This window comes from Penicillium cosmopolitanum, assembly GCF_028827165.1.
Source record: "Penicillium cosmopolitanum strain IBT 29677 chromosome Unknown utg000011l:1.0-3548175.0:1.0-3550911.0, whole genome shotgun sequence".
Classification (NCBI taxonomy): domain Eukaryota; kingdom Fungi; phylum Ascomycota; class Eurotiomycetes; order Eurotiales; family Aspergillaceae; genus Penicillium; species Penicillium cosmopolitanum.
In genome coordinates this window covers 2,932,538-2,954,951 of record NW_026622681.1, presented here as the reverse complement: position 1 = coordinate 2,954,951, position 22,414 = coordinate 2,932,538, and the positions used below count along the sequence as shown (strand labels likewise).

The 22,414-nt window shown below is 48.5% G+C and overlaps 8 protein-coding genes across 8 annotated transcripts; 5 read left to right on the top strand and 3 right to left on the bottom strand.

Moving 5' to 3' along the window:
• Positions 1-870: 870 nt before the first annotated feature.
• On the top strand, positions 871-1,248 carry N7509_012609 (uncharacterized protein; the record flags this gene model as incomplete). Its single annotated transcript, XM_056637246.1, has 1 exon — positions 871-1,248. One exon carries the CDS (start codon positions 871-873, stop codon positions 1,246-1,248), a length of 378 nt encoding a protein of 125 aa, XP_056483276.1.
• Positions 1,249-6,577: 5,329 nt separating this feature from the next.
• N7509_012608 (uncharacterized protein) lies at positions 6,578-9,571 on the top strand (the record flags this gene model as incomplete). The annotated part of the gene is made up of 1 exon (XM_056637245.1): positions 6,578-9,571. One exon carries the CDS (start codon positions 6,578-6,580, stop codon positions 9,569-9,571), a length of 2,994 nt encoding a protein of 997 aa, XP_056483275.1.
• Positions 9,572-11,139: 1,568 nt separating this feature from the next.
• On the top strand, positions 11,140-11,805 carry N7509_012607 (uncharacterized protein; the record flags this gene model as incomplete). Its single annotated transcript, XM_056637244.1, has 3 exons — positions 11,140-11,458; positions 11,543-11,625; positions 11,695-11,805. The coding sequence occupies 3 exons, from the start codon at positions 11,140-11,142 to the stop codon at positions 11,803-11,805; spliced, it is 513 nt and encodes a 170-aa protein (XP_056483274.1).
• An 830-nt stretch (positions 11,806-12,635) lies between these two features.
• N7509_012606 (uncharacterized protein) lies at positions 12,636-13,421 on the bottom strand (the record flags this gene model as incomplete). The annotated part of the gene is made up of 1 exon (XM_056637243.1): positions 12,636-13,421. The coding sequence occupies one exon, from the start codon at positions 13,419-13,421 to the stop codon at positions 12,636-12,638; it is 786 nt and encodes a 261-aa protein (XP_056483273.1).
• Positions 13,422-14,184: 763 nt separating this feature from the next.
• Positions 14,185-15,840, bottom strand: N7509_012605 (RNA polymerase II-binding domain-containing protein; the record flags this gene model as incomplete). Its single annotated transcript, XM_056637242.1, has 2 exons — positions 14,185-15,630; positions 15,691-15,840. The coding sequence occupies 2 exons, from the start codon at positions 15,838-15,840 to the stop codon at positions 14,185-14,187; spliced, it is 1,596 nt and encodes a 531-aa protein (XP_056483272.1).
• Positions 15,841-17,415: 1,575 nt separating this feature from the next.
• On the top strand, positions 17,416-17,734 carry N7509_012604 (uncharacterized protein; the record flags this gene model as incomplete). The annotated part of the gene is made up of 2 exons (XM_056637241.1): positions 17,416-17,609; positions 17,701-17,734. 2 exons carry the CDS (start codon positions 17,416-17,418, stop codon positions 17,732-17,734), a joined length of 228 nt encoding a protein of 75 aa, XP_056483271.1.
• Positions 17,735-18,327: 593 nt separating this feature from the next.
• Positions 18,328-18,952, bottom strand: N7509_012603 (uncharacterized protein; the record flags this gene model as incomplete). Its single annotated transcript, XM_056637240.1, has 3 exons — positions 18,328-18,784; positions 18,873-18,886; positions 18,944-18,952. 3 exons carry the CDS (start codon positions 18,950-18,952, stop codon positions 18,328-18,330), a joined length of 480 nt encoding a protein of 159 aa, XP_056483270.1.
• Positions 18,953-19,621: 669 nt separating this feature from the next.
• Positions 19,622-22,203, top strand: N7509_012602 (TFIIH/NER complex ATPase/helicase subunit SSL2; the record flags this gene model as incomplete). Its single annotated transcript, XM_056637239.1, has 3 exons — positions 19,622-19,649; positions 19,701-19,820; positions 19,880-22,203. 3 exons carry the CDS (start codon positions 19,622-19,624, stop codon positions 22,201-22,203), a joined length of 2,472 nt encoding a protein of 823 aa, XP_056483269.1.
• Between the last annotated feature and the right edge of the window lie 211 nt (positions 22,204-22,414).

Genomic DNA, 22,414 nt, shown 5'->3' with positions numbered 1-22,414 from the left:
GTGGACCAATTGATGCTACCGGCTCCCCAGTTGCACCAGTCTCGTCGAAGATGTGGAGATTAGTTATTTCATGATGATTTAACCTTCCCACCATCCATGAGCAGCAGCGACTGCGATTATGTACACCCCCTCGAGCAGCCAGCCGGTGGATTCCCCTCGTTTTTATGATGTCGCCCAGCTGCGCGCCCCCAGCCCCTCTCTCAGCCAATGATGTCACTGCACTTTTCTGTCGTCTATGGGTTCCATCGATGACCCATTCGGCCCCTCTCAGGAAAAGAACAGCCTCTGTGCGTGAGCCTATCAACCGTCAGCCGCGCCCCGCAGTGCCTTTCCCTTCCGCGAACACAATGATTTCATACGCTGAGAAGTGGAGAACCAGCCATGTTCGATGCTCTACGACAATATAAATCAAATCGGAAACGCTCCTCTGATTCATTTAAGTCCCGTAATTGCCCTAACCCTGTCTTTCCCCTGCCCCATACCCAGTACCCTTTTCAGCCCAGACGCCCCATCCCATTCTTAGCCATCTTGCGGGACCTCCCACAAGCCAGAAACAAAAATTTATTATCCCCAGAGATCGCTTGATAATATTCCTTCCCTGGTTCTATCATCCCTCGGGCCCCTACCTTGATATACCTAGTTCACTATTACAAAGGTAAGCGCGCTCTCCTTCCCCACTTGTGAACTGCCGCCGTTATTTCAGTTGCTCCCTAGCCCAAGGGGCTGCGCCTGTCTGACCTCTTGTGTGTGGGATCATGTACACCCAAAAGACCCCACGAAGCGCTTTTGAGTAGCACCAACGCCTCCAACCCTGCTAACATTCACCTCCCATCTTCCTAGACACTTGCAACCATGAATGCACACTCAAACATGGAGCAGCCCGCATCGAGCATCGAGGGCATGTTCACTGCTGACCACGGATCTGGTCCTCCCGCTGAGAGCCACGTTGAATCCCAACGAGCGATCGATCCGCATACCTCTCTCGAGGACTACAACCGTACCATGCTCGAGTATACACAGAAGCAGATGACGTCTTTTGTTGACCTCGACGACGGTAACAGCAGCGGCACCAGCAGCCGCAGTAGCCAAAGTAGTGGCAACAGTGGTAACAGCCGTTCCGGCAATGGCGTACTCGCACGTCAAGCCAACGGCCCTCCTCCTACATCCGCAAGTGCGCAGCGCTCTGCTATGCATCGCACTGGACAGATTCCTGCCAGTCCGAACGAGGCCAAGCCGTCCCGCTACTAGGGTCTAGTAGCTTTCAGGTAACTGTCTCTCGGCTCTCCAGATCTCTGCTAAATCGTTATGCTAATACTCCTCTCGCTGTAGCGGTCCTAAATTCTTATCGATCGCATCTGGCCTCGATTCGATCCTCTTTTATCGGAGTTCGATGGTGCGTCGTCGATATTGGCAGCTACTAAATTCAATATCGATGATGTCGCCCGGAGGCGGAGTTTTCATGGAGTTCAACGAGATTTGTTTCCGCGGTGCTTGTTCATTTTTGCTTTCCCAGCCCGCGCAGCATTTCCAAGCGATGAGTTTTTCTGTGTTCCAGACGAGAGTCGATTCACTGTGAAACTGGTCACTCCTTTTTTACACACTGACTCGACATCCATCCACATACCCCCTACTGCCCACCCTGTTTGTGAACATCTTATACTTGACCCCTTTCGCAGGAAACAGTTAGGTTCTCCCAAAGATTCGTCGTCCAATCTATATTACCAGCCGGCCTGATTACAAAACTGTCGGGCTTCACCGGTATTCGGACGTGTTGACAGGGAACTATCGTTTCAATGCACCTCTCCCCCTCACCGACGCATTACCCAAAAACATCACCAAAAAAAAGTGAGGTCCAGATTGGATCTTGACCCCTGCCCCACTTCATACCCTACATTCCCCTTCGCTTCTTAAGAATTGCTATCGTCACCCTGCACATTAGTTCTGCTGTTCTGGCTGGTCCAGTGTTGTTCGTCAAGGCATATGCAGTCTACAAACGATGTTCCATTCACTTTCACACGGTCTACGCTTTCTTCGGGGCCCAGTCGCCCCTTGTATTAACTACTATGCCCTTTTTTGCCATACACTCCGCGAGGTCTGACGACCTGTGCAATCTTTGTGATTTTTTGCATCCTTTTTATTTGTTCAAGCGAAGCGAGCGCGATTGGATTTTCTTTCTGCTTTTTCTCGGCATCATGCCTGCTCCCTGTGACTCTACCAGCCCTTCCTTACCAACGTGGGAATTACCTTGACCACTTCCGCGAAATCCTTTACGATACGATGTCACCCACCTCAAACAACAAATCGGGCCCTGGTTGGTACGAGCTCACGAATTGTACAATTACGAATATGATGATATGGGAGTATACAAAGTTTTTCTATTTTTCCGGTTAGAATCTTGCGCGTAGAACTGCTGTAGTTTTGATAGATTACATAGCCTCGTAGGAAATTTCATTTCCGCTTCTGTTTGATCTTTGAGAATATTGTAGAATTGTGTTAGAACTTTGTTGTTTTCTAGACTAAGACGTGGTTTTTCTCGATCTTCCCTATGCCATTCTCAAGTTCTCCTAATACAACCGGTAGTACTAGTAGTGATTAGTACTAGTGAGTTGCGCTGGGAGGTGATAAGAAAACTTGAAGTGATGATATGTGACTTCTGGAGGAACTTGAACCTTGGAAGCGGTAGATAGTACTACATTCAAAGTCTTGGGATGCAACTTTGGGATGATATTCTAAGGCTTCCAAGGTTCGATTCGATTTATACTACGAGTCCACTGGCACGAGTGCTAGTACATCATGATCGACTCTGGAAAGTACCTACTAGGTAGCAGATTCTTAAGTTCAAGCTTCTTCTTGGATAGTATATATCGCCGGGCGGGGATGTTCCAAGTCCCCAAGAACTCAGCCGTCACGGTGCTCTCCTCCCTTTGATTCAAGTTTGTTTAATACTAGTATTCCACCCATTCTAGGGAAATTATGATGACTGCATCCTCGTATCTGTCGAATAGTGTAATTGGAGTTGAGTTGCAAACAAGGCAACGTTCTCTAGCCATCATTGTGATGACGCTGTGGCTTCAGCTTCACGTCGATTCTACACCGATACGGGTTATCTACTACGATAGTTACTAGTTACCAGCCCCACACGATGTTGGGCCTGGAAAAAATTATCAAGAAGGGCTTACCATAAAGGGCCTATTGGGTGTCAATTTACAGGAGTTTCTTCTTGGGAACAAAATACTCTTGAGAATCTCCTAGCGTTAAGTCCTTCCCAAGAAACTTTGCTTTTGCTGGGTTCGTTCATGTGACAATTTTCATCCCAAGAAAACTGTCGTTAGAGTTTCTTGCGGTATTTAATACAAGTTCTGGAACAGAATTAGTTCTCGAACGCCGGTTATCTACTTCTGGGGCTTCAGCTCAAGAGTTCCAGGACCGAAAAATAATTCCAGAACTAAGGCCATATACCCGCGCTGCCAGCCCAGCGGGGACTATTATGCCGAGCAATGATGCAACGCTTGGGATCAAAGTAAACTATAGCGCAATATTAGATAAGAAAATAGAGGTTATTACGAAGGAGGATATTAGGAAGGCATAGAGAAAGCAAAATACAAAACAAACAAGCTTACCAGAGCGGTCTTCAAACACCACCTACCGCTTCAAGTATTTCCGCAAGTTTGCATTTTCTTGCACGATATGGTACATAAGTGTATAACCAACCGTTCGTTGCGATATTATTTTGGGAGACATGGGACCAAAAAAAAGAAGCCGTGAGACTTAGAACACCAACAGGGCGAGACCATACAGTAGCTATGTGATGCATGTGCTTGCAGGTGCATTCAAGTATCTGAAACCCCAATCCAGAGTCAGTAACGGCATCATTGGCTCGCTGTACCTCTAGGTGTGACATTTTAATCACAAGTCCGTGCCGTCGTCGTCGTCGAGAATCATCGAGAATGTTTCAGGTGCAATTTGGGGAGTAAACGATGGAAAATTCCTGAAAAAAAAAGGTAAATGCATGTTGCGACGAAGGGGCAGTAGTGGGGAGTAAAGAGATTCAAAAAACATACCACATCGACCTGACCCGTCATTTGTTCCAAGATCCATGCAAAAGGCTTTCTGTTAGATTGACCCGCAATTATTCTATTTGATTTTTCACTGAGATCTAGATGCGTAGTGTGGAAAAACGGCGTGTCGCCCAGTCAATCAGACCAAGAGATCTTTGTCGGGTCCATTGCCCGCTTATCAGTCTTTTCGTAGGCCTTCCAGGAATATATTACGACCGGTAGCGAAGCTGAGTGCTGGAAATGCTGCCGGGAAGACATAATCTCTTCTATATAATCAGACATTAGTTGACTGAAAAGGTCTGATGATAAAAAGAACTGAAAAAACTTACTATACCAAGAGACTGCATTTTTTATACTCGCCTGGTCTGCTAGATCAATCATGATAATAGCAGCATCGCAATTTTCCATCCATTTAGCCCTATCTTGAGTTGTACTATTTGACCCAGAAAGATCCCAGATATTGAATTCGGCAACCCCGATATTCTATGACCGATGCATATTAGAGCATGTTCAAGTTGGTGGTGGTGGAGTATGCTAGCAAGAGGGAAATGAAACTTACAGTTGGGAGTATGATTCTCTCACTTTTGTAGCCACTCATTGGGGTATATTCAGATTGATAATAGAAGCCATCTAACAGGTAGGATACCCAGCTTGACTGCAAAATTGAGGGTTAATCGTCTTTTTATGACCCAGAAGAGCGAGTCAGACCCAAATCCAACAGCTACGTATGTATCCTTGTTTTTTATTTTTATTTTTGTCTTTTACATTTTTATCGATGTCCCTTCTCAAGGTGATCTCGATCGTATTGTTCTCATCCATTTGAAACAAGTCGGGTACAGGGCTATTGGGGGAAGGCTTTCATTATTTGGTTCAAATTTGGATCTCTCCATACGTCTATTGGATATGAACGCTCATCCAGCCTAAATCGCCAAAGCAATAATTAGGAAAAATTAAGTGAGCTTTCTTTCTAGTAAATACAATATTTGGTACCTATGTATCTGAATTTCTGTATTTATCGTTTTTGTCCTGCTATTGACCGGCCCCTCTAATGAAAGACGAGTCGCCATAATAGATTTTTTTATTGTTGGACTGATTGGTAGAGCTAGCAGTAATATCTTTTGTTTTGCTTGTGGCCGCGAGGAACTGTTAGCTGGCTAGTCAGAAATGAGTGAAGTGGGTCTGAAGAAGATTAGAATAGATTTTGTTCCAAGGTTATATAAATGCGTTGATTCTTCCCCGAGAAATTTTACAACTAGGCTGTTACTTCCTTTCTGTCGTTTAATATCACTATTATTACTATACTATTGCTTCGTAGCTGATGAAAGCTGTTTGTGAACCTCTTCCTGCTTATAATCGAATTGACTTTAGCTGTGTTTGTAAAATCCAACTTCACTTCTCTTGCGGAATTTTTTTAATGTAGTTCGAGGCTTTCTGAGTCTGTCTTGTAAGATTCGTGGATAATGAACGCCTGGCAGCTCGTGCTTACTAGAAGCAGGTCTAGCATGGAAAGCTTTATTTTGTGATATAAGCTTGGGAGGGACGACAAATCTCTCTCGAAGAGAGAAGTAAAATACTTCATCTGTTCTATTACCCTGGCCAAAAATAGCTGATTCTCTTATAATTGCGCATTGAGACTACTCGTATGATAAATCCTCCAGATTTTTCCTTAGCCAGTTTCATCTTCGGGACGATTCGATGGGGGCCATTTGCATCAATCCTACCTTCAAGTGAAGGATCGACACATTTACTATTTGGCCCCAAGCCCCAAGTCTTGGCCCCAGGAATAACATCCGCACTACGGAGTAGCTATGTATACCAATCAACTGTTACATGCTTATGGACTATAGATTCCTCCTTGAGAATAAGGTCAACAGAGACACCTTAGACAGTCACTTCTCGGAAGATTTGAGACCCTGTGATATCCGTAGCCATATTAACCAACCGCTCCGGTGCTGTGGGTACGCTGTGGGCACTTATCACTCAGGACAGTTGGTATTCTAGCTCATGATACGACTTAATATCTACACCACGAGACGATTCAGGATGGATCCTGCATTGATTCGTCACCTATTCTAAAGAAACCCCTGGGAATTGACCCCTTAGGGGCCTGGGGCTTGGGGCTTGGGGCTTGGGGCCAGGCTGGGGCCGCCACTATTGCAGATTTTGGGGCCATGACAGGGAGCTGGACTTGTTTTACGGAGTATAGCTTAATCCTTCACAATAACTTTGCCTCTCTTCAATATAATAACTAGCGAAGGCCCTTCAATCTTGTCATCCCTTGGCAGTATCACTCGGCACTTGGCGAAGAGAACTGCGCTGCGGAAACAATCCTTCGTACTTTTTAGATGTAGTTATTCTTATCCAGTGGCCCCAATCTGTCTTGAGGCACTGTTTCATAGAATTATTCATCATATGTCATGAATTGGCCCCAACCGAGACATTTTGTATAAATTAGTTGCACTTGGTCCTCCGGGCTCCTCAATCAATGAAGCTCCATCAGCGACCCAATTTTCCCGAACATGGCTATCAAGAACAGTCTCTTGTTGGTGCTTCCCTTCTTGTATGGAGCTAGTGCGGATTGGACCACGACAGTAACTACCACGCTTGTTGTCCCCAACACCGTTACTCCTGTCGTTGACTTTGTGACACCTCCGCTGGCAATATCAACGCCCTCATCGTCAACTCGAACTCCATTGTCATTTACGTTTGACCATGAAAAGAGCCATAAGCTGAAGCTTACCTCTGTCGTCACTGTGCCGGACGGCCAAATCCCCACTGTTCATTTCAGTCTCATCACCTCGTCTGGGGCCGTTGATCCATCCGTCACTTCATCGACTCCACCCGCCGAGGCAGGCGGGGGCTCAGAGACCGAGGAATCTTCCGGGGCCACATCTTCAGCCCCAACACCTGCCCCTACAAATCCAACTGGACCAAATGCCCCAGGCACCTCCCCTGCTAGTTACACAAGCTCCGAGCCACTCATCCCTGGTGGATCTACAACACTAGGCTCTGCAGGTGGAACGTCAAGCTCTGGACCAATAATCCCAGCCTCAGCCGGATCAAATACAGCAAACTCCTCTCCTAATGGACACACAAGCTCTAAGCCACTCATCCCTAGTGAATCTACGACACGAGGCCCTACAGGTGAAAAGTCAATCTCCGGACCAATAATCCCAGGCTCAACCGGATCAAATACAGCAAACTCCCCTCCTAATGGACACACAAGCTCCAAGCCATTGATACCACATGGCTCTACGACATCAGACTCCCCAAATAGGCCTACAAGTACAAAGCCAGATGGTGTAGGCTCGACTGCTTCAGGTTCAACTGCCTCAAGCTCCACTCATCCTGGACCTTCTGGCGAAAGCTCAACTTCAGACTCCTCAGACGAGTCATCCAGTTCTCGACCTAATGGCCCGGATTCAACTGGCTCTAATGCGTCAAGTACCAAGCCACTCATCCCTAGTGGATCTACGCCATCAGGTTCTGCAGCTGGAACCTCAAGCTCTACCCCGGAAAACTCTGCAAGTAACTCAGCATCAACAACTTCAACACCTCTTTCAGATGACACGTCAACAACCGATGGAACATCCTCTAGTCAGCAGACAACCACCTCTGGGCAGACTCCTTCAAGTGGAGACCTATATTCCACCACGACGGGCCGTCCCAGTTCAATACCGTCTGTGAAACCATCTGATCAGGTTTCCTCGGTGAATTTGGCATCCGAATCCGCTATAACAGAGGCCACGGGTAGCGATACTGCTATTGCCGTTTTTGCACCGACAGCATCGCCGTCTCAGGAAGAATGGGCAACCATTCCGACTACCACCGAGACTGGAAGCGCAGCTACCACTAGCTCTGATACTCCTATTGCCATTATTCTGAGCAATCCTTATAACAATATCGAGGATCTCAAGAAGGACCCGAAAAAATATAAAGACCACATTGAAGAGATTGACGATAAAACTTCTGAATATCTCTCCAAAACAAATTTCGACACAAGCAAAACCCCCTGCTCAGGCTCCAAGAAAAGATCGTTGACAAAGAGAGGTCTTTTTGATGCTGTTACCAGTATCGCGAAAGAAGCTGTCGGCGCTACTGTGGATACTGCTGCGGACATCGCTAATTCTGCGCTCAGCTGTGTGGCACCGATTATTAAAGACATAAAAGATGTGATTCCTGACGATGCCGACGGTATAGAACCTGAGATCGAGGATCAGATCAAGAAAGGAACCGAGTATCTTGATGAAATCAGTAATATCGTGGAGAATATGGAGGAAAAGAAAAACGACCGACATACATCAGAATCTCAATCTGATTCCTCAACTTCTGAATCTCAATCTGATTCCTCAACATCTGAATCAACAACAGCTACTTGTACGTCAAGTACTACATACTCTGATTGTACCTGGGATACAGTTGTCAGTCAAGTGCCTCACTCAGACACTACTACAATTAGTATAATTACCAGTACTGAGTCATGTACCACAAGAACCGCCTGTGAAGCTACCCCGACCACATTTGAAACAACATCCACGTTGAAAGCATGTACTCGTCGTGCTAGAAGTTCATCTAAACTCTCAACCGCAGCCACTGATGACAGTGATACCGCGACACCTGGCGCTGGTGGATCTACAGCTTCAACTTCAACGGCGCCTATGACATCTCCTCCAGGATCATCAACCAAAACAACAACTTCTGACAGCTCCACTACCACCACAGGACCTGAATGCAGAATGAATCATATTGTTAATCGGAAGGCCGACGAGGAGTATTGTGTTTTCGACTGCTCAGACTATAGCGGTACCTGGATGACTGCCAGTTCCACATCCGGTCAGGAGGACTATCAATTGTGTCCCTACTCTCGACCTCCTGACCCGAGTCTGTCATGGAATCCAGAAAATAAGGGCTCCTTTACTACGACAGCCGAAGATGGCATCGTCTACTCCTGTGGCGACTCTGGCTACCTTGACAATAATGCCGGAAACGCCAAGTCCTGTGTGACCTCGATGGAATCTATTACTCAGATTACCTCCATATATACGGCATACACTGCCTCCCTGGAATCGGAAGCATCCGAATCGAGATCCAGTGTCAGTGCTTCGAAAGCGAGTGCGTCGAGTGCTTCAGCGGCGTCGGCAGCATCAGCGTCGGCGGCATCAGCCGCTGCAGCTACCCCGAGTAGCTTTGTTTTCATTTCCGAGATATCAAACATCGGTTTTGACGCTGCGTCAAGTGGACCGCCTGGTTATGCTGTTACCAGCAGTGAATATTACGACCCCTATATTTGTGATCTTGAAACTATTGGGTCGGATAACAGTTTTGGAAACAGTCCACCGGATCTTGACATTGATGGTGGGGATTTCGAGGACTGCAAGTATGACAGTGACAGTGACACCATTGAGTGCGACAATTTCAGTCTGCCCTGCAGCAGTGATGATGAATATACAGGAGAGCCTTCCACGAAAAATTGTGACTCTACAGTGGTGCGTGTTTGTCATCGTGACATATGAACAACCTGAGACAGCTGGTTCGAAGATTTTGAGTTAGTTGGAATACAGTGATCAGATACAGGAAATACTGAGGAAGACCTCCTTTACAACTTGAACTTTCTATTATTGCTCAGGGCAGCCTGATGAGATAAAACAAATGATGCGTTCTAGGATAAACCTGATTATTCGAGGAGAGAAACTATTGTCAAGTATACTGGTTGATGTAGGGTGATGGCTAGACGTAATAAGGTCGTTTTCTTCATCGAGAAAAAATGTCCTCAGGCGACGGTCTACATCGTAGGGATCGTCGCTAAGTTTGAGGACCATGACTCACTCTAGGAAACGGAGTTTGAGTGACCATCTAGACTTTTGATTCTTGCTGGGTACGAAAGCCGTGGCTTAACACAGGAAATAGGAGGGACTGGATAACAGTCGAACGAGCACCAATTTCGTTGCCAGAGGGTTGACTTGGGGCGCTGGGTGGGTGCAGAATAGAAAAGCGGCCATTTTCGGCGTCAATTGAATAGGTCCTTATATTCTAGTCGTAATTAATTAATTTAGTTGTCTAAAATCTTTGTCTTCGATGTCGGTCCCGAAATCTTAACTACCAACCTAACTACCACGGAAGTCAATCGGTGTTGGAAGCTCAACAAAGCCCGAGGTGGAGAGGGTACCTGTGTTCTACATGAATCATGGGTACGAGATTTTATCCCTTTATTACGTAGGCCAATCGATCGAAGGGCTGAGCATTCCTCGAACATTTAACTTGCCCCCTTGCATAGCCAGAATCGTGGTGTTTCCTATCTCGCAGGCTTTTACCTCATAGGAATGGCTTGAGAAATAGAATAGCATAGATAACTATTCAATATATTATGAACAGCAAAGCTGCTATATGAATACGTGAACCAATTTGGCTGAGAGAATCAGATTTCATGAAACATCTGGGCATGTACCCACAAACTTCGCCGAAGAGAAAAGGACCATATCGGTATGTCGAGCAAACGAGATGAACGGAAAAATAGCCCGGTCTCCCAGCCTTCCGCATTCCAAGTGGCTCAGAAAGTCCAACGACTGGTCAATACAGGTACTGTTGCCCCTCTCGACTGAGGTGAAACCCCTGGAATCCTAGGCCAGCCAAACGATGTAAACAAGGCCCAATGGCAAGACAAGGGAGGAGAAAAGGACGCAGGAACGCGAGACCACCTGGAAGCCTTAGGCGAACGCTGTCGGATTTGCTACAACGCAATCTCCCTTCAGCTAACGCATCGTGTCGTGTCAACAAAGGGCTCTCTTCCCTTCTTCTCTCACACTTCAATCCCGCCGACACTACGCAACACCGTCAACACTCATGACGGCCTAATATCGCCCAGCTCCTGTCTTTCCTTTCTTTTCCTCGATAAACCGACTATTTTTCACTCTTTTACATTGATAGAACGTGCCCAGCGGCCTTTCGGATAGAGAGCCACAGAACTATACACGCCAAGTTGAACCTTTCGAACCACCTACTCTTTCACCTCGCGCCAACGCCAACGCACCTGAAGACGCATACAAGGAATAAAACAAGAATAACGAACGTTCAATACCTCAAAATGCGTCTCGAGGCCATCTTCCTTACCTTCGCAAGCCTAGCTGTCGCCTCCGCCGTGCCTGTCTTGCAGGAATATCCTGCAGTCCCAATGCCTACGCCCACTAAGCCTGTTATCGCATCCTCTTCGGCAGCCTATTCATCCCCTTCAGCATCGATTTCTGCGCCAGTGGTTCCCGTCGGCCCTTACTCCTGCCCACAGAAACAGTACAAACAGTGCTGCCAGTCCCTGGCGCAGACCTCGCACGATATCATCAAACCATTGGGTGAACTTGTGCCTATTCTTGGAGGCATCCAGATAAGTTCGGCAGTGTCATTCCAATGTATGTCAACGTTCTCGGCACTTTGATGCAAGCGGAGTGTCCAGATTGAGATGGATCATTAATCATATCATTTTTACTGTATAGGCCGGAATATGCGACCAAACGAGCCGCCGGAAGAGTGCGATGAACCCGAATACAGGCCCATGTGCTGCTCTGCTGAGAACACGGTATGCCAACGAATAACTACTTTCAATGTCAGAAGAGGAGTGAAAGCTAACACTATATTTATCTGAAAGGGAGCCGTCAATTCGTGCAAACTGTTCGAGAAAGCAAAGGAAGACTACTACCGCTCCTTCGGATTTGGGGAAGAGGACCAGGTCGAGTTGATCAATGACGTTCTCACATAAAGGGGCCGTATATGCGGCACTGGCGGCCATGAACCTATCAGATCGAATTTGGAAGTCTTATGTTGAGGATGAATCTGTGGGGGAAAGCGTGGATGCATCTCTGGGTTTCTATTTTTTTTCTACTTCACTTGTCACGACATTGGTATATGGCCTTAGATATCGTTGTATTTTTTTTTCTGTCGAATACTAGTATTCATGACGGTAACGTCACTATCACTTCAAGCAACAATTTCCTTCTGTTAGCCTTTCCGGTCCAACTTTAGTTCCCCTTATATCTTGCCTTGGGCATTTCGACAGTAACATCTGCTTATGTAGTTTAAGGGTGCTACCTTTGGCCGTCCTAGAATCATTGTACCGGCATGAAGCCAGAGATGTGAATGAATAATGCCGGATAGATGCAGAAGTTTGATGCTTCCATGTACATTTGAAAGCTAGAGTATGGATGACTGAGTAGAGTATCGTAACTGAATCAGATGTTGAAATGAAAGAACAAGGAAAAGTAAAACAACCACTACATCCGTGAATTTCCGACCTTGGCTGCCTTCCAAGTGCATATCAATGAGTAAAGATGTCAGGACAACGATATGTAACTGTACTTGGTCTCGGAGAAACCACCGGTTCAGATAATGGGAGGTTGCGGTGTCACTGAATAATAAAGACACGAAAAAAAATGATAAAAAAAAAATAGGATTGCAAAGGCAGAAAATCAGACACACTGATTCTCATGAGAATTTCCCTTGACTCCAACGCTGAAACACATTTCCCGGGTCACCGTTTTCTAAATCGCCATCAAGATTATCCGTCTCGATGGCGACAAGACTGGGTGCTGCCTAGCGCCACAGATTGTACCATCTGTCTAATTCTTCCATGAAGCTTGCAACAGTAGTCCCCGACGATGGTTCGCTGACGTTTCCTCGGATCGGGATCTCAATCTGGTCCCATACTGCGTGTATCTGGTGCCAGACAACTGGGTATTCGTTCGATTCCTGGGCCAACCGCAACATGTTATGAGCCCACATGACCAGAGAGCGCTGGGATCGAACGTCTGCCCAATTGTACTTAGACCGTTTCAGAGTCTTCAAGGCGTGAGAAGGGGGGTTCTTGAAGCGCCTGGTTAGAGTTTCGATCCATCCTTCCTCCAGAGAAAAGCTTCGGAGCTTCTCTCTCTCGTAGTGCGAGAGCTCGGAGATAAACCATTCCAGGGCCTCACCTCGCAGGCAAGAGTGGATGTTCAGACGGATAGTGTTCTCGTTCTTGAAGGCGGACAGGGCCCGGATATGGCCGACAAACGCATGGGCATTGCTGAAGTAAATGGTGTCTTCCTTCATTCGTACCTGCTCGTCACGAGTGGGGTCAGGAAGGAAATATCCAACCTCAGATGTGACCCAATTGTTTGCCTTCGCAATGTCGAAGATTGGGGCGGTCGATGGAACGGAAGGAGTAGCAGTCTCAGAGGGAGGAATAACATTGATCTGCGGAATCAATCTCGCATTCTTCTTTTGGCTGGCCTTTGAAGGAATCACTTCCATTCGCAGTTCTTCAATAGCCGTATGTATGCAGGTCATCATCTCCGCCTTTTGCACGGGACTCAGCCTGAACGAGCTGGGTGAGTCCATCTTTGAGAGAACGGGGGTCATTGCTGGATCACTGCATGTCAACTCAGAGGGTCTTCACAACAACAACAATCACCCTTTACTCACGAATCTGGTGCGGATAAGATGAATCCCATCACAGGATGGGCCTGGGTGTTGGTGCAGCCAACAAAGAGATACAAATGTTGAACTGACTATCACAACAATGAACTGGTGATAGGTGAGAGATGAGAGATGAGAGACGGATGGATCTGGAGATGGAAAGGAGGAAGAAGATCGAGAGCACTGAAGGAAAGAATGAACTCGTGAAGCGCGCGGTGGGCGGCTATATCCGCCCTTTCCCTGGGAGAGCAGCCATGACAGTCGCTCCTGCCGATTACGGAAATCTTCGTCATCTGATCGGCTTTTAGCTTATCGGATACCCCAGGAGGGTACCCTAGTATATCTCACGATGATAAAACTTCCATGGGGGCTCCTGGCAGTGTTCCAGTCTGGTTGGTTTGATGTCGCTATACATGCGTTCCAAGACTATTAGTAGATATCTGTAAGGTCACCAAGTGTGGCTACAGAGAGAATAATCTTGAAACCCCATGACTTCGGGGCTAGACAAGCATGTATGCGTGGTGTTGCACTGCTCTCCAGTGTTACCAGTTATAGCGCCTAGTATGTAAATGAGACAGTGGAGAAATTTGTCAGTAGCACTTCTAGTAATAAGCATGAGGTAAATTTTGCAATATTTTTTAGCATTTTGGAAATCATATCATCGTTGTACTGGTACATAGAGCTCTCATCGCCAGTTTTTTCCACCTGGAGGACCCCAGGATCCCCCATGCTGACCACCAGAGTGTGGAGGAGGGAAGTGATACTGCCCAGGAGGAAGAGGTTGTTCAGGCGGTACAGGCATATGAGAAGGGTAGCCAGAGAAAGCTGGAGGGAATGCTGGGGGGTTATGGTTGATACCCGGCCCCGGTGGGGGGAAGGGCATTCCCGGCATATGTGGGGGTGGGGCAGGTGGCCAGGCGCCAGGGTAGGAAGGTGGAGGTGGGGGAGGGAAGTTGGCATTGTAATGACCATATTGTGCATTGTAAGGGTGGTTTTGATGTGACGGCTGGGGAGGGTGGTTGGCATGTTGTGCTGGAGGATGAGGAAGAGGGTGAGAGGGTTGATGAGGAGGCGGGAATCTGGGCGGCGATGGTCCTCTTGGCGAGTATGGGCTTTGAGATCGTGACTTAGACCCGTAGCAATTAGGCTCACGCCTATCTCCACGAGACCGAGATCGACTCCGAGACCGTCGGCTGTCATCACTCATAGAGCTGTCGCTGTAACGTCGTCGCTTGGTATCATGCCGAGTCCCACTTCGGCTTCGGCTGCGGCTGCGGGAGTCATCTGGCCTTTTCTTCATCTGCTGGCAAAACGCACGGGACCAGCCGTAGTATGTTTCACCGTCGATGATATCGCCCGTTATCTCGTCTCGAACGACCCTTTGACCCATTTCATCTACATCTGTGTTTCCATCGTCTTTGACAAGCTCCTCTATGCCATATATCTGATCGACATCCTTCAAAAAGCCTTTGAGTGCCTGAACCAGTGTTTCGTCGGCAGGACCTGCCATGAATTGTAGTGGCTTGATGCTCTCGGCGCGCAGGGGAATGGTCGAATTGGGAATGATATGCGGAATCATGTTACCTGCCGGAAGGTCATAGTACGGAGTCGAGGGGTCACCATGTGTCAATGGCATGACAAAAGGTGTGTCTTTCCCGGGCAACTTTTTCGTGGTATCTCCCTCGACAGCCAAGACATCAGTCGATGAGGGTGGGGCGGCCCCTGTCAAGGCCGAGTTCTTCACCACCTCTCGTAACTTGTGGATCAGGTCGGGACTGAAGTATCCGTGCTCGGACCAGATATCTAGTAGATCATCTAGCCGCCGATGGTGTCGGGGATATTTCTGTCGATCATAGGCTGCCGCATGCCCAAGCAGGTCCACGACATGTGGCTGCAGGGACCCGCTCACCGTGGAGAAGATAGCCGTGGTATCCAGGTGGTACTTGCTGTGGTGGAACAGATCGTTGAGGAGGTATAGGATGTGGAGTCTCCGGCGCTTCGGCGAAGGTTTTGGCAGAGGGCCTGTTGGGTCTTCAGCGAAGGAGCCAGCCAGTGTCACCAGATATTTGGCCAGGCCTGCCAGCCGGTTGGCCGACGAGGCTACATATTGGAGGAGCCATTCTTTGCAGGTCTGAATTTGTCGGATGGGTTTAGTAACGGAGGGATAGCAAGAAGTTGCAACGGATCAGACCTGGATGTTTGCTGAGGAACAACGCGACAGCGCCCGGTCGAGGGCAGAGTGAAAGGCGGCGATGTCGTCACGCGGCACACTGGTGGGATCGGGGCGCAAAAGGCCAGCTGAGAAGGATGCCTTTGCGATGGCGAGCTGATGGGACGCCATCGCCAGAGAGGTACGTCAAGGCGAATTAAGCTCCAAGCTTGGGGGAGAGCTCGAATTGCCCTGCGCTGGACCCAAAGACAATACGGTTATCACACGTGACCTTCGCGTTCAAGTTTGGGCGGAGCTCCTCCTTGTTGGTCACGTGAGAGTATCAGTCCATACCTACGATTAGCTTTTTTTAAATATGAAAAGTATAGAAAACGGAGTCTCTGGATTAATGGATCATATCTGTGGATCTATTTAAGTCAAGCAGACTCGCTACTAGTAGTTTAATGCAAAGTGGACTGAAGTCCCTGATGTCTCTCGAATATGGTACGTATACATCCAGTTACATAGTGGTAGTAGTACACATTCCCCACACTGCTACCATAGTCGATAGCATGATAACTAGTAGTACTACAAAAACTTAGCGAACTAATACCAAGTAGTAAACTTTGAACACTGAGAAATGTGAAAGACATCCTCAGACTATGACGAGTCTAGCCTTTGAACTTGAAGTGCCACCAGACCTCGGGAATATCAGGTAAACGGAAATTGAAACCCGAACCATGAGTGCTTTTCCAGTTGAAGGGTCCCGAGGACCTTCGTATAGTTAGTTAGTACCTAGTGGCTGACTAGTTCTGGTCGTCACCCTGTAAATGGTCAGATGGTTCCAAGGTTAAGGGCGTTCATATTGAGAAATCATGTTACATCCATGATTCATCCATACTATTACTTTGCCCTCTCCCCCTCCCCGGCAAATCTGTCTGGCGTCTATCCGACGATCTACTGTTGCTGGACCCAGATGATAAGATTTACCCACCGGTAAAGCAGACCGGCTATTCGTGCTCCGCCCTCAGTCTACTCGTACTCGTACATCATACACAATACTCATCGAGGGGGGAGCTCCTTTCTGCCTTGACGATCCTCCACGCGGTGACGCCTGACGCCCCTCTTTTGTCTCTTCTGCCTTGTGCCATTAGCCCTTGAGAGGGGCAAATTCCGGCCCCACTGCTCACTGCCCACTCTCACAGCCCACTGCGTCTTTAATGTGATTTCTATTTGGGACCCCGCGATGGCGTGAGTTGGCCGCGATTTGCGCGCATTGCTTGCCGACCGCCCGACGCAGTTGTCGCAGATCTGTCTGATCACCCCGGATGAAGGCTTCCAGCTGGGTCCCCTCAGGCTCCCCTGGAAGAATCAGCCCATTTGTTTTGCAGCTGCAGTCCCCGCAGCTCCCCCCACATACGGGTCACTTGCGCACTCGCATGGCCTGACTGCCTCTGTGTGTTGTGTGATGGGATGCTTCTCGGAGATCGCGCAATCTATAAAAAGCCTTGGCCCCCTGTCGTTCTTCCCCCAAAACCTTACAAGCCCTATTACATTCAAGTTACTGGTACTCGCGTGATCCAACTGAGCCTGAGGTTCCCGGCTACATACTCCTACATACTACAGTACTACTTGCTAGTAGTATAAATACTCGACATCACGCCACCCACCCAACAATAACACTCCACAACCACTCCACACCCTTCTTCTTCTTCTTCTTCTTCTTCTTCTCTCTCTCCCTCATCAACCATTTTCTTCCTGCCCACAATGGCCGCTGTCGTCGCCGCACAACTCGCTCGCCCTACTATCCGACACTTTTCTGCCCACCGTCCACGTCCCGATAGCCGCGCAGCTCGCGCCGTGACTACTTCCTGTCTGGCCGCCGCTGTGGCGCTGCCTTTTATTCCACCAGCTCTGGAAAGCTCGCGTCAGAAAAGCTCCGGGTTCCCGGAAGGCAATAAGTGAGTTAAATTATCCACCAGCAAGAGTCCTGCATGCCACACGATGTATGCATGCGTGGAGTAAGACTGTACTGACTGACGGGCTCGATAGGCCCCACCCCCCGCTCTGCTTCCATGCACGCTAGACCGATCGTCATCGAGTGCAGCCACGATGTTCTTTTTTTTTTGCTTTTATTTCCGCCTAAACGGGTTCCGCTGTTCGGTGCGGGCGCCAACATGGGACTTTTGATATGATGCATGAGGTCGGGGGTGTTTGGGAACGGCGTTTTTTTATATATTATTATTCTATGTCTTATTTTTTTTTAACTACTTTTTGTCGTTCTCTTCTGGACGAGACAGATCGCGTCCACTGGGTATCATCTTTAATCATCAGTGATGAGATGAGTTGTGGCGTCGTTGTCAGATAGCAGATCCGGGCAAAGCTTGTCGAGACTTAGATATTGTGTCTAGCTAGACAGTTCTCTCAATCCACACGCATATTCATCCAGCTGGGTACGAGTAAATGACAGGGGCATATAAGGAGCAACCATCCGCCATCTACTAGTAGATCGAGATTGATCGACACGGCAGTACCCTCGATCCCAGAACAAAGCTTCATATGACAAGAACACGGGCCATCTCGGGCCATCCAATAAAATAGAAATCATCTCTAATGTGCCCGCAGGGATAAATAATTTACACAACCAAGAAATGTACAAGGAGAGCCAAAGCCATATCCTCAACTAAACCGGTTCCCGCTAGGAGGACGGTACGGCTGGGCCGCTTCATATTTTCCCTTCTCCAGCACTCGATCGTTCTCCGTCATAGGTTCATGACGTGTCGGGGCCGGGTCGTGCGAAGCTTCGGCACTCGGCGAGGCGACATCGTCCGCCGCATTTTGGAATCGTGTCATATTGGCTCGTTTCAAGCTGGCGTCGTCGGTCGGATCCGGTGCGGGTGCAGTCATGGCGGCTTGCCGCTTGTGATCGTTTTCCATCGCTTTCAGTTGCGCCTTGCGCTTCATATCGGCTTCAAACCGAGCTTGTCGATCGGCATTGACGGACTGTTTGGCAAAGTAGTAGGCACCGCCGCCAGCTGTGAAGGGGGGAAAGTTAGAATTGGCGGGGTCTTTGAATTCGAGGCGAGCTTCTCCAAGCTCCAAGTACCTACCGACACAAAGGGTGCCCCAGCCAACCCTGTTCCAGAAACATCCTCTATCAGTATGGCAATATCCAGCCGGGGTTCCGACAGCTTCAATTCATGGCTGGACGGTGGGGTTCTCACCAAGTAGAACGGATCTAAGGATGAATTGCGATTAGATTAGGCTGTTTTCTTCCGAAGGGTGTCAGACATACTGTATTCATTGTTGCAAAGTGGTCGAGTTAGACGGGGAGGAGAATAGAAGTGCTGTTCTTCTACGTCAGTCAAGGCTCCGCGGCCGAAACTCGGCTGCGCAAGGCGGTGTGGAGATCGCTGTCTATGGGGATTTGGGCAATAACAGCATCTTATAGCAAAAGTCTTGACTAATTTGCTTATTTGAAGGTGTATATCTTTAGAATGCACCCAAGATATATCAAAATAAATTCGAACAGTTATGTTATCCAACGGCGTAAGTCACGATTTGCTCAGGAAATCTACCAGGTATGGGATGTCTCCAGGCGGCTCTAATCGGCAGTTTCTGCCTAAGGCGGCTATCAACCCGTCAAGATTGAAGACTGGTCATCATCACCTTTTGGTTTGAACTTCTTTCACATCCCACTACCGACACCCTCATTCTCTACCACCATCTCTCCGATCTCTAGCTCCTTCCAAATCTCATCAAGCCCGCTATTAGGCCCACCTACAAGTCCCTGTTTGGTCGCATCTTCAGTCGGCAGACGCCGCCTGTCTTCCGCGACCCAGCACTCTCGTGGCATGCAGGCTTGAACCTTTTGCTAAGAGGCAGCTCCTGCCTCATCCTATAGCACCTCCCACCGATATTCTTACCCTGGAACTCAAACCCGGCCCTTCGACTCCGCAAAACATCCCGCACGATGCCTCCCAAGCGCAAGGCGACTGACAGTAGGTGTCTCCAACACCCACGGCAAACAACCAATGACTCACTTTGAATAGGCGGTCGGTCTAGCAGCACCTCGAAACGCCCCACGCCAGTTCCAGACCTTGAAGAAATATCCAGCAGCGATGAATACTCGGATCCGGAAGACGTGTCAGAAGGGAAGGATAACTTGAAAGGTACAGTGTGGCAATCCGCCCACGCCGAGTGAACCCGGAATGCTAAAAGGATGATAAAGAGGTCGTCAGCAAGTTTTCCTTGGAGTCATTCAGCAAGCGATCGCAAGTCAACAACAGGACCGATCCTAGATTTGGCTACAAGGACCTGTCTGCCCTCCCTCTCAAGCGCGACCACTACAACCGCCCGTTATGGATCGAGCCGGTAAAAGGCACGATCACTCTCGAAAGTTTCTCCCCGCTGGCACCCCAGGCCCAGGATTTCCTCACAACCATCGCGGAACCCTTATCGCGTCCGACCCACCTGCACGAATACCGCTTGACGGGTCATAGTTTGTATGCGGCGGTGTCCGTTGGATTGAAACCGCAGGATATTGTTGCTTTCTTGGACCGTCTCTCGAAAACGCCGTTGCCGGAAACTATCCGGACTTTCATTATCGAATTCACCAAATCGTACGGGAAGATTAAGATGGTTCTTCGACACAATCATTATTACGTGGAAACAACGGATCCGGAAATGCTGCAGCGGTTGCTCAAGGATGAAGTGATTGGACCCCAGCGAATTGAAAGCACGGAAGGAATTATCGAGCGAGCCGCTCCGAAAATGGGAGGCCTTGTCATTCCCGGAACAAAGGATGCAGCTGGTGTGAGAGAAACTGGCACTCAACAAGAAGCCGCTGCCGCCCCTAGGGAGGAGAATGCAGAGGTTGCAATGGACTATGGAATTGATGACGTTGGTGAGGATGACAATGAAGAAGCCACCACATACAGCTTTGAGATTCCTGCAACTGGTGTCGAAGTGGTCAAGGCTCGTTGTCAAGCAATTGGATGTCCTGCCTTGGAAGAATACGATTTCCAAGGAGATACGGTCAATCCTAATCTTGATATGGACCTGAAGCCCGCTGCTCGAATTCGTTCATACCAGGAGAAGAGTCTGAGTAAGATGTTTGGTAATGGACGAGCAAAGAGTGGTATCATTGTTCTTCCATGTGGTGCTGGCAAGACCCTAGTCGGCATTACTGCGGCAGCGACAATCAAAAAAGGCACGATCGTGCTCTGCACCAGTTCCATGTCGGTCGTTCAGTGGCGAAATGAGTTCTTACGCTGGACAACGATCGACCCAAGTGACATCGCCATTTTCACTTCGGACCACAAAGAGAAATTCAAGCGGTCAACCGGTATCATCGTTTCCACCTACTCCATGGTGTCGCAAACGCGAGCGCGTTCCTACGATGCCCAGAAAATGATGGACTGGCTTCAGTCTCGGGAATGGGGTATGATGATTCTTGACGAGGTGCACGTTGTGCCAGCCTCCATGTTCCGAAAGGTCACATCTGCGATCGCTGCTCAGAGCAAGCTTGGTCTCACAGCCACTCTTCTGCGTGAGGATGACAAGATTAAGGATCTGAATTTCCTCATCGGTCCAAAGCTTTACGAGGCGAACTGGATGGAACTAGCCGCACAGGGTCACATTGCAAAGGTCCAGTGTGCCGAAGTGTGGTGCCCAATGACAACGGAGTTTTACTCCGAATACCTACGCGAGAGTTCTAGAAAGCAGGCTTTGCTCTACATCATGAACCCTCGCAAGTTCCAAGCGTGTCAATTCTTGATCGACTTCCACGAGAAGCGAGGCGACAAAATTATCGTGTTCTCGGATAACGTCTACGCCTTGGAGCGATATGCACTGAAGTTGAACAAGGCATACATTTACGGTGGAACCCCGCAGAACGAGCGAATGCGTATTCTGGAGAACTTCCAGCACAACGAGCAGGTGAATACCATCTTCTTGTCAAAGATTGGAGACACATCTCTCGATTTGCCAGAGGCCACCTGCTTGATCCAGATCTCCTCTCACTACGGTTCTCGCCGTCAAGAGGCACAGCGTCTGGGTCGTATTCTCCGAGCCAAGCGTCGTAATGACGAGGGCTTCAATGCCTTCTTCTACTCACTCGTGTCCAAAGATACTCATGAGATGGTTTACTCGGCCAAGAGACAGGCATTCCTGATTGACCAGGGTTACGCATTCAAAGTCATCACCCATCTACAGGGTATTGACAACTACGAAGGGTTATCGTACGCCACTCCCGCCGAGCGTCGAGAATTACTCCAGGAAGTCATGCTGCAGAACGAATCATCAGCAGACGTGGAACAGGTCACGGATGATCTATTCTCAATGCGCTCTGCTAAGGGTCGCCCGGGCAAGAAGTCGACGGCCAAGCGCAGCGCAGCTACCCTTAGTGGTCTGGCCGGCGGTGATGATATGGCGTATATCGAATACAACAAGAGCAGAAATAAGCAGCTCAAGGACAAGGGTACTCATCATCCATTGTTCAAGAAGATGCAACGAGACCGCGAGCGGGCGCGGAAAGCACGAGAGCAGGCATAAGATAGTTAGAGATGCAGGCATTCTAGAAGTTGATTACTGAGATATTGGTCTAGATTTTGACTCAAATTGTTAATACTAGTCAGGGAAGAGGGCTGGACTGGACTGGACTGGGCTGCGCTGAGCTGAGCTGAGCTGAGCGATGCTTATTTTGCCATTCTGCTACGTGGATCATATCATGCACGCTTTGTCCTTTTTAGTTCCCCAGAATGAG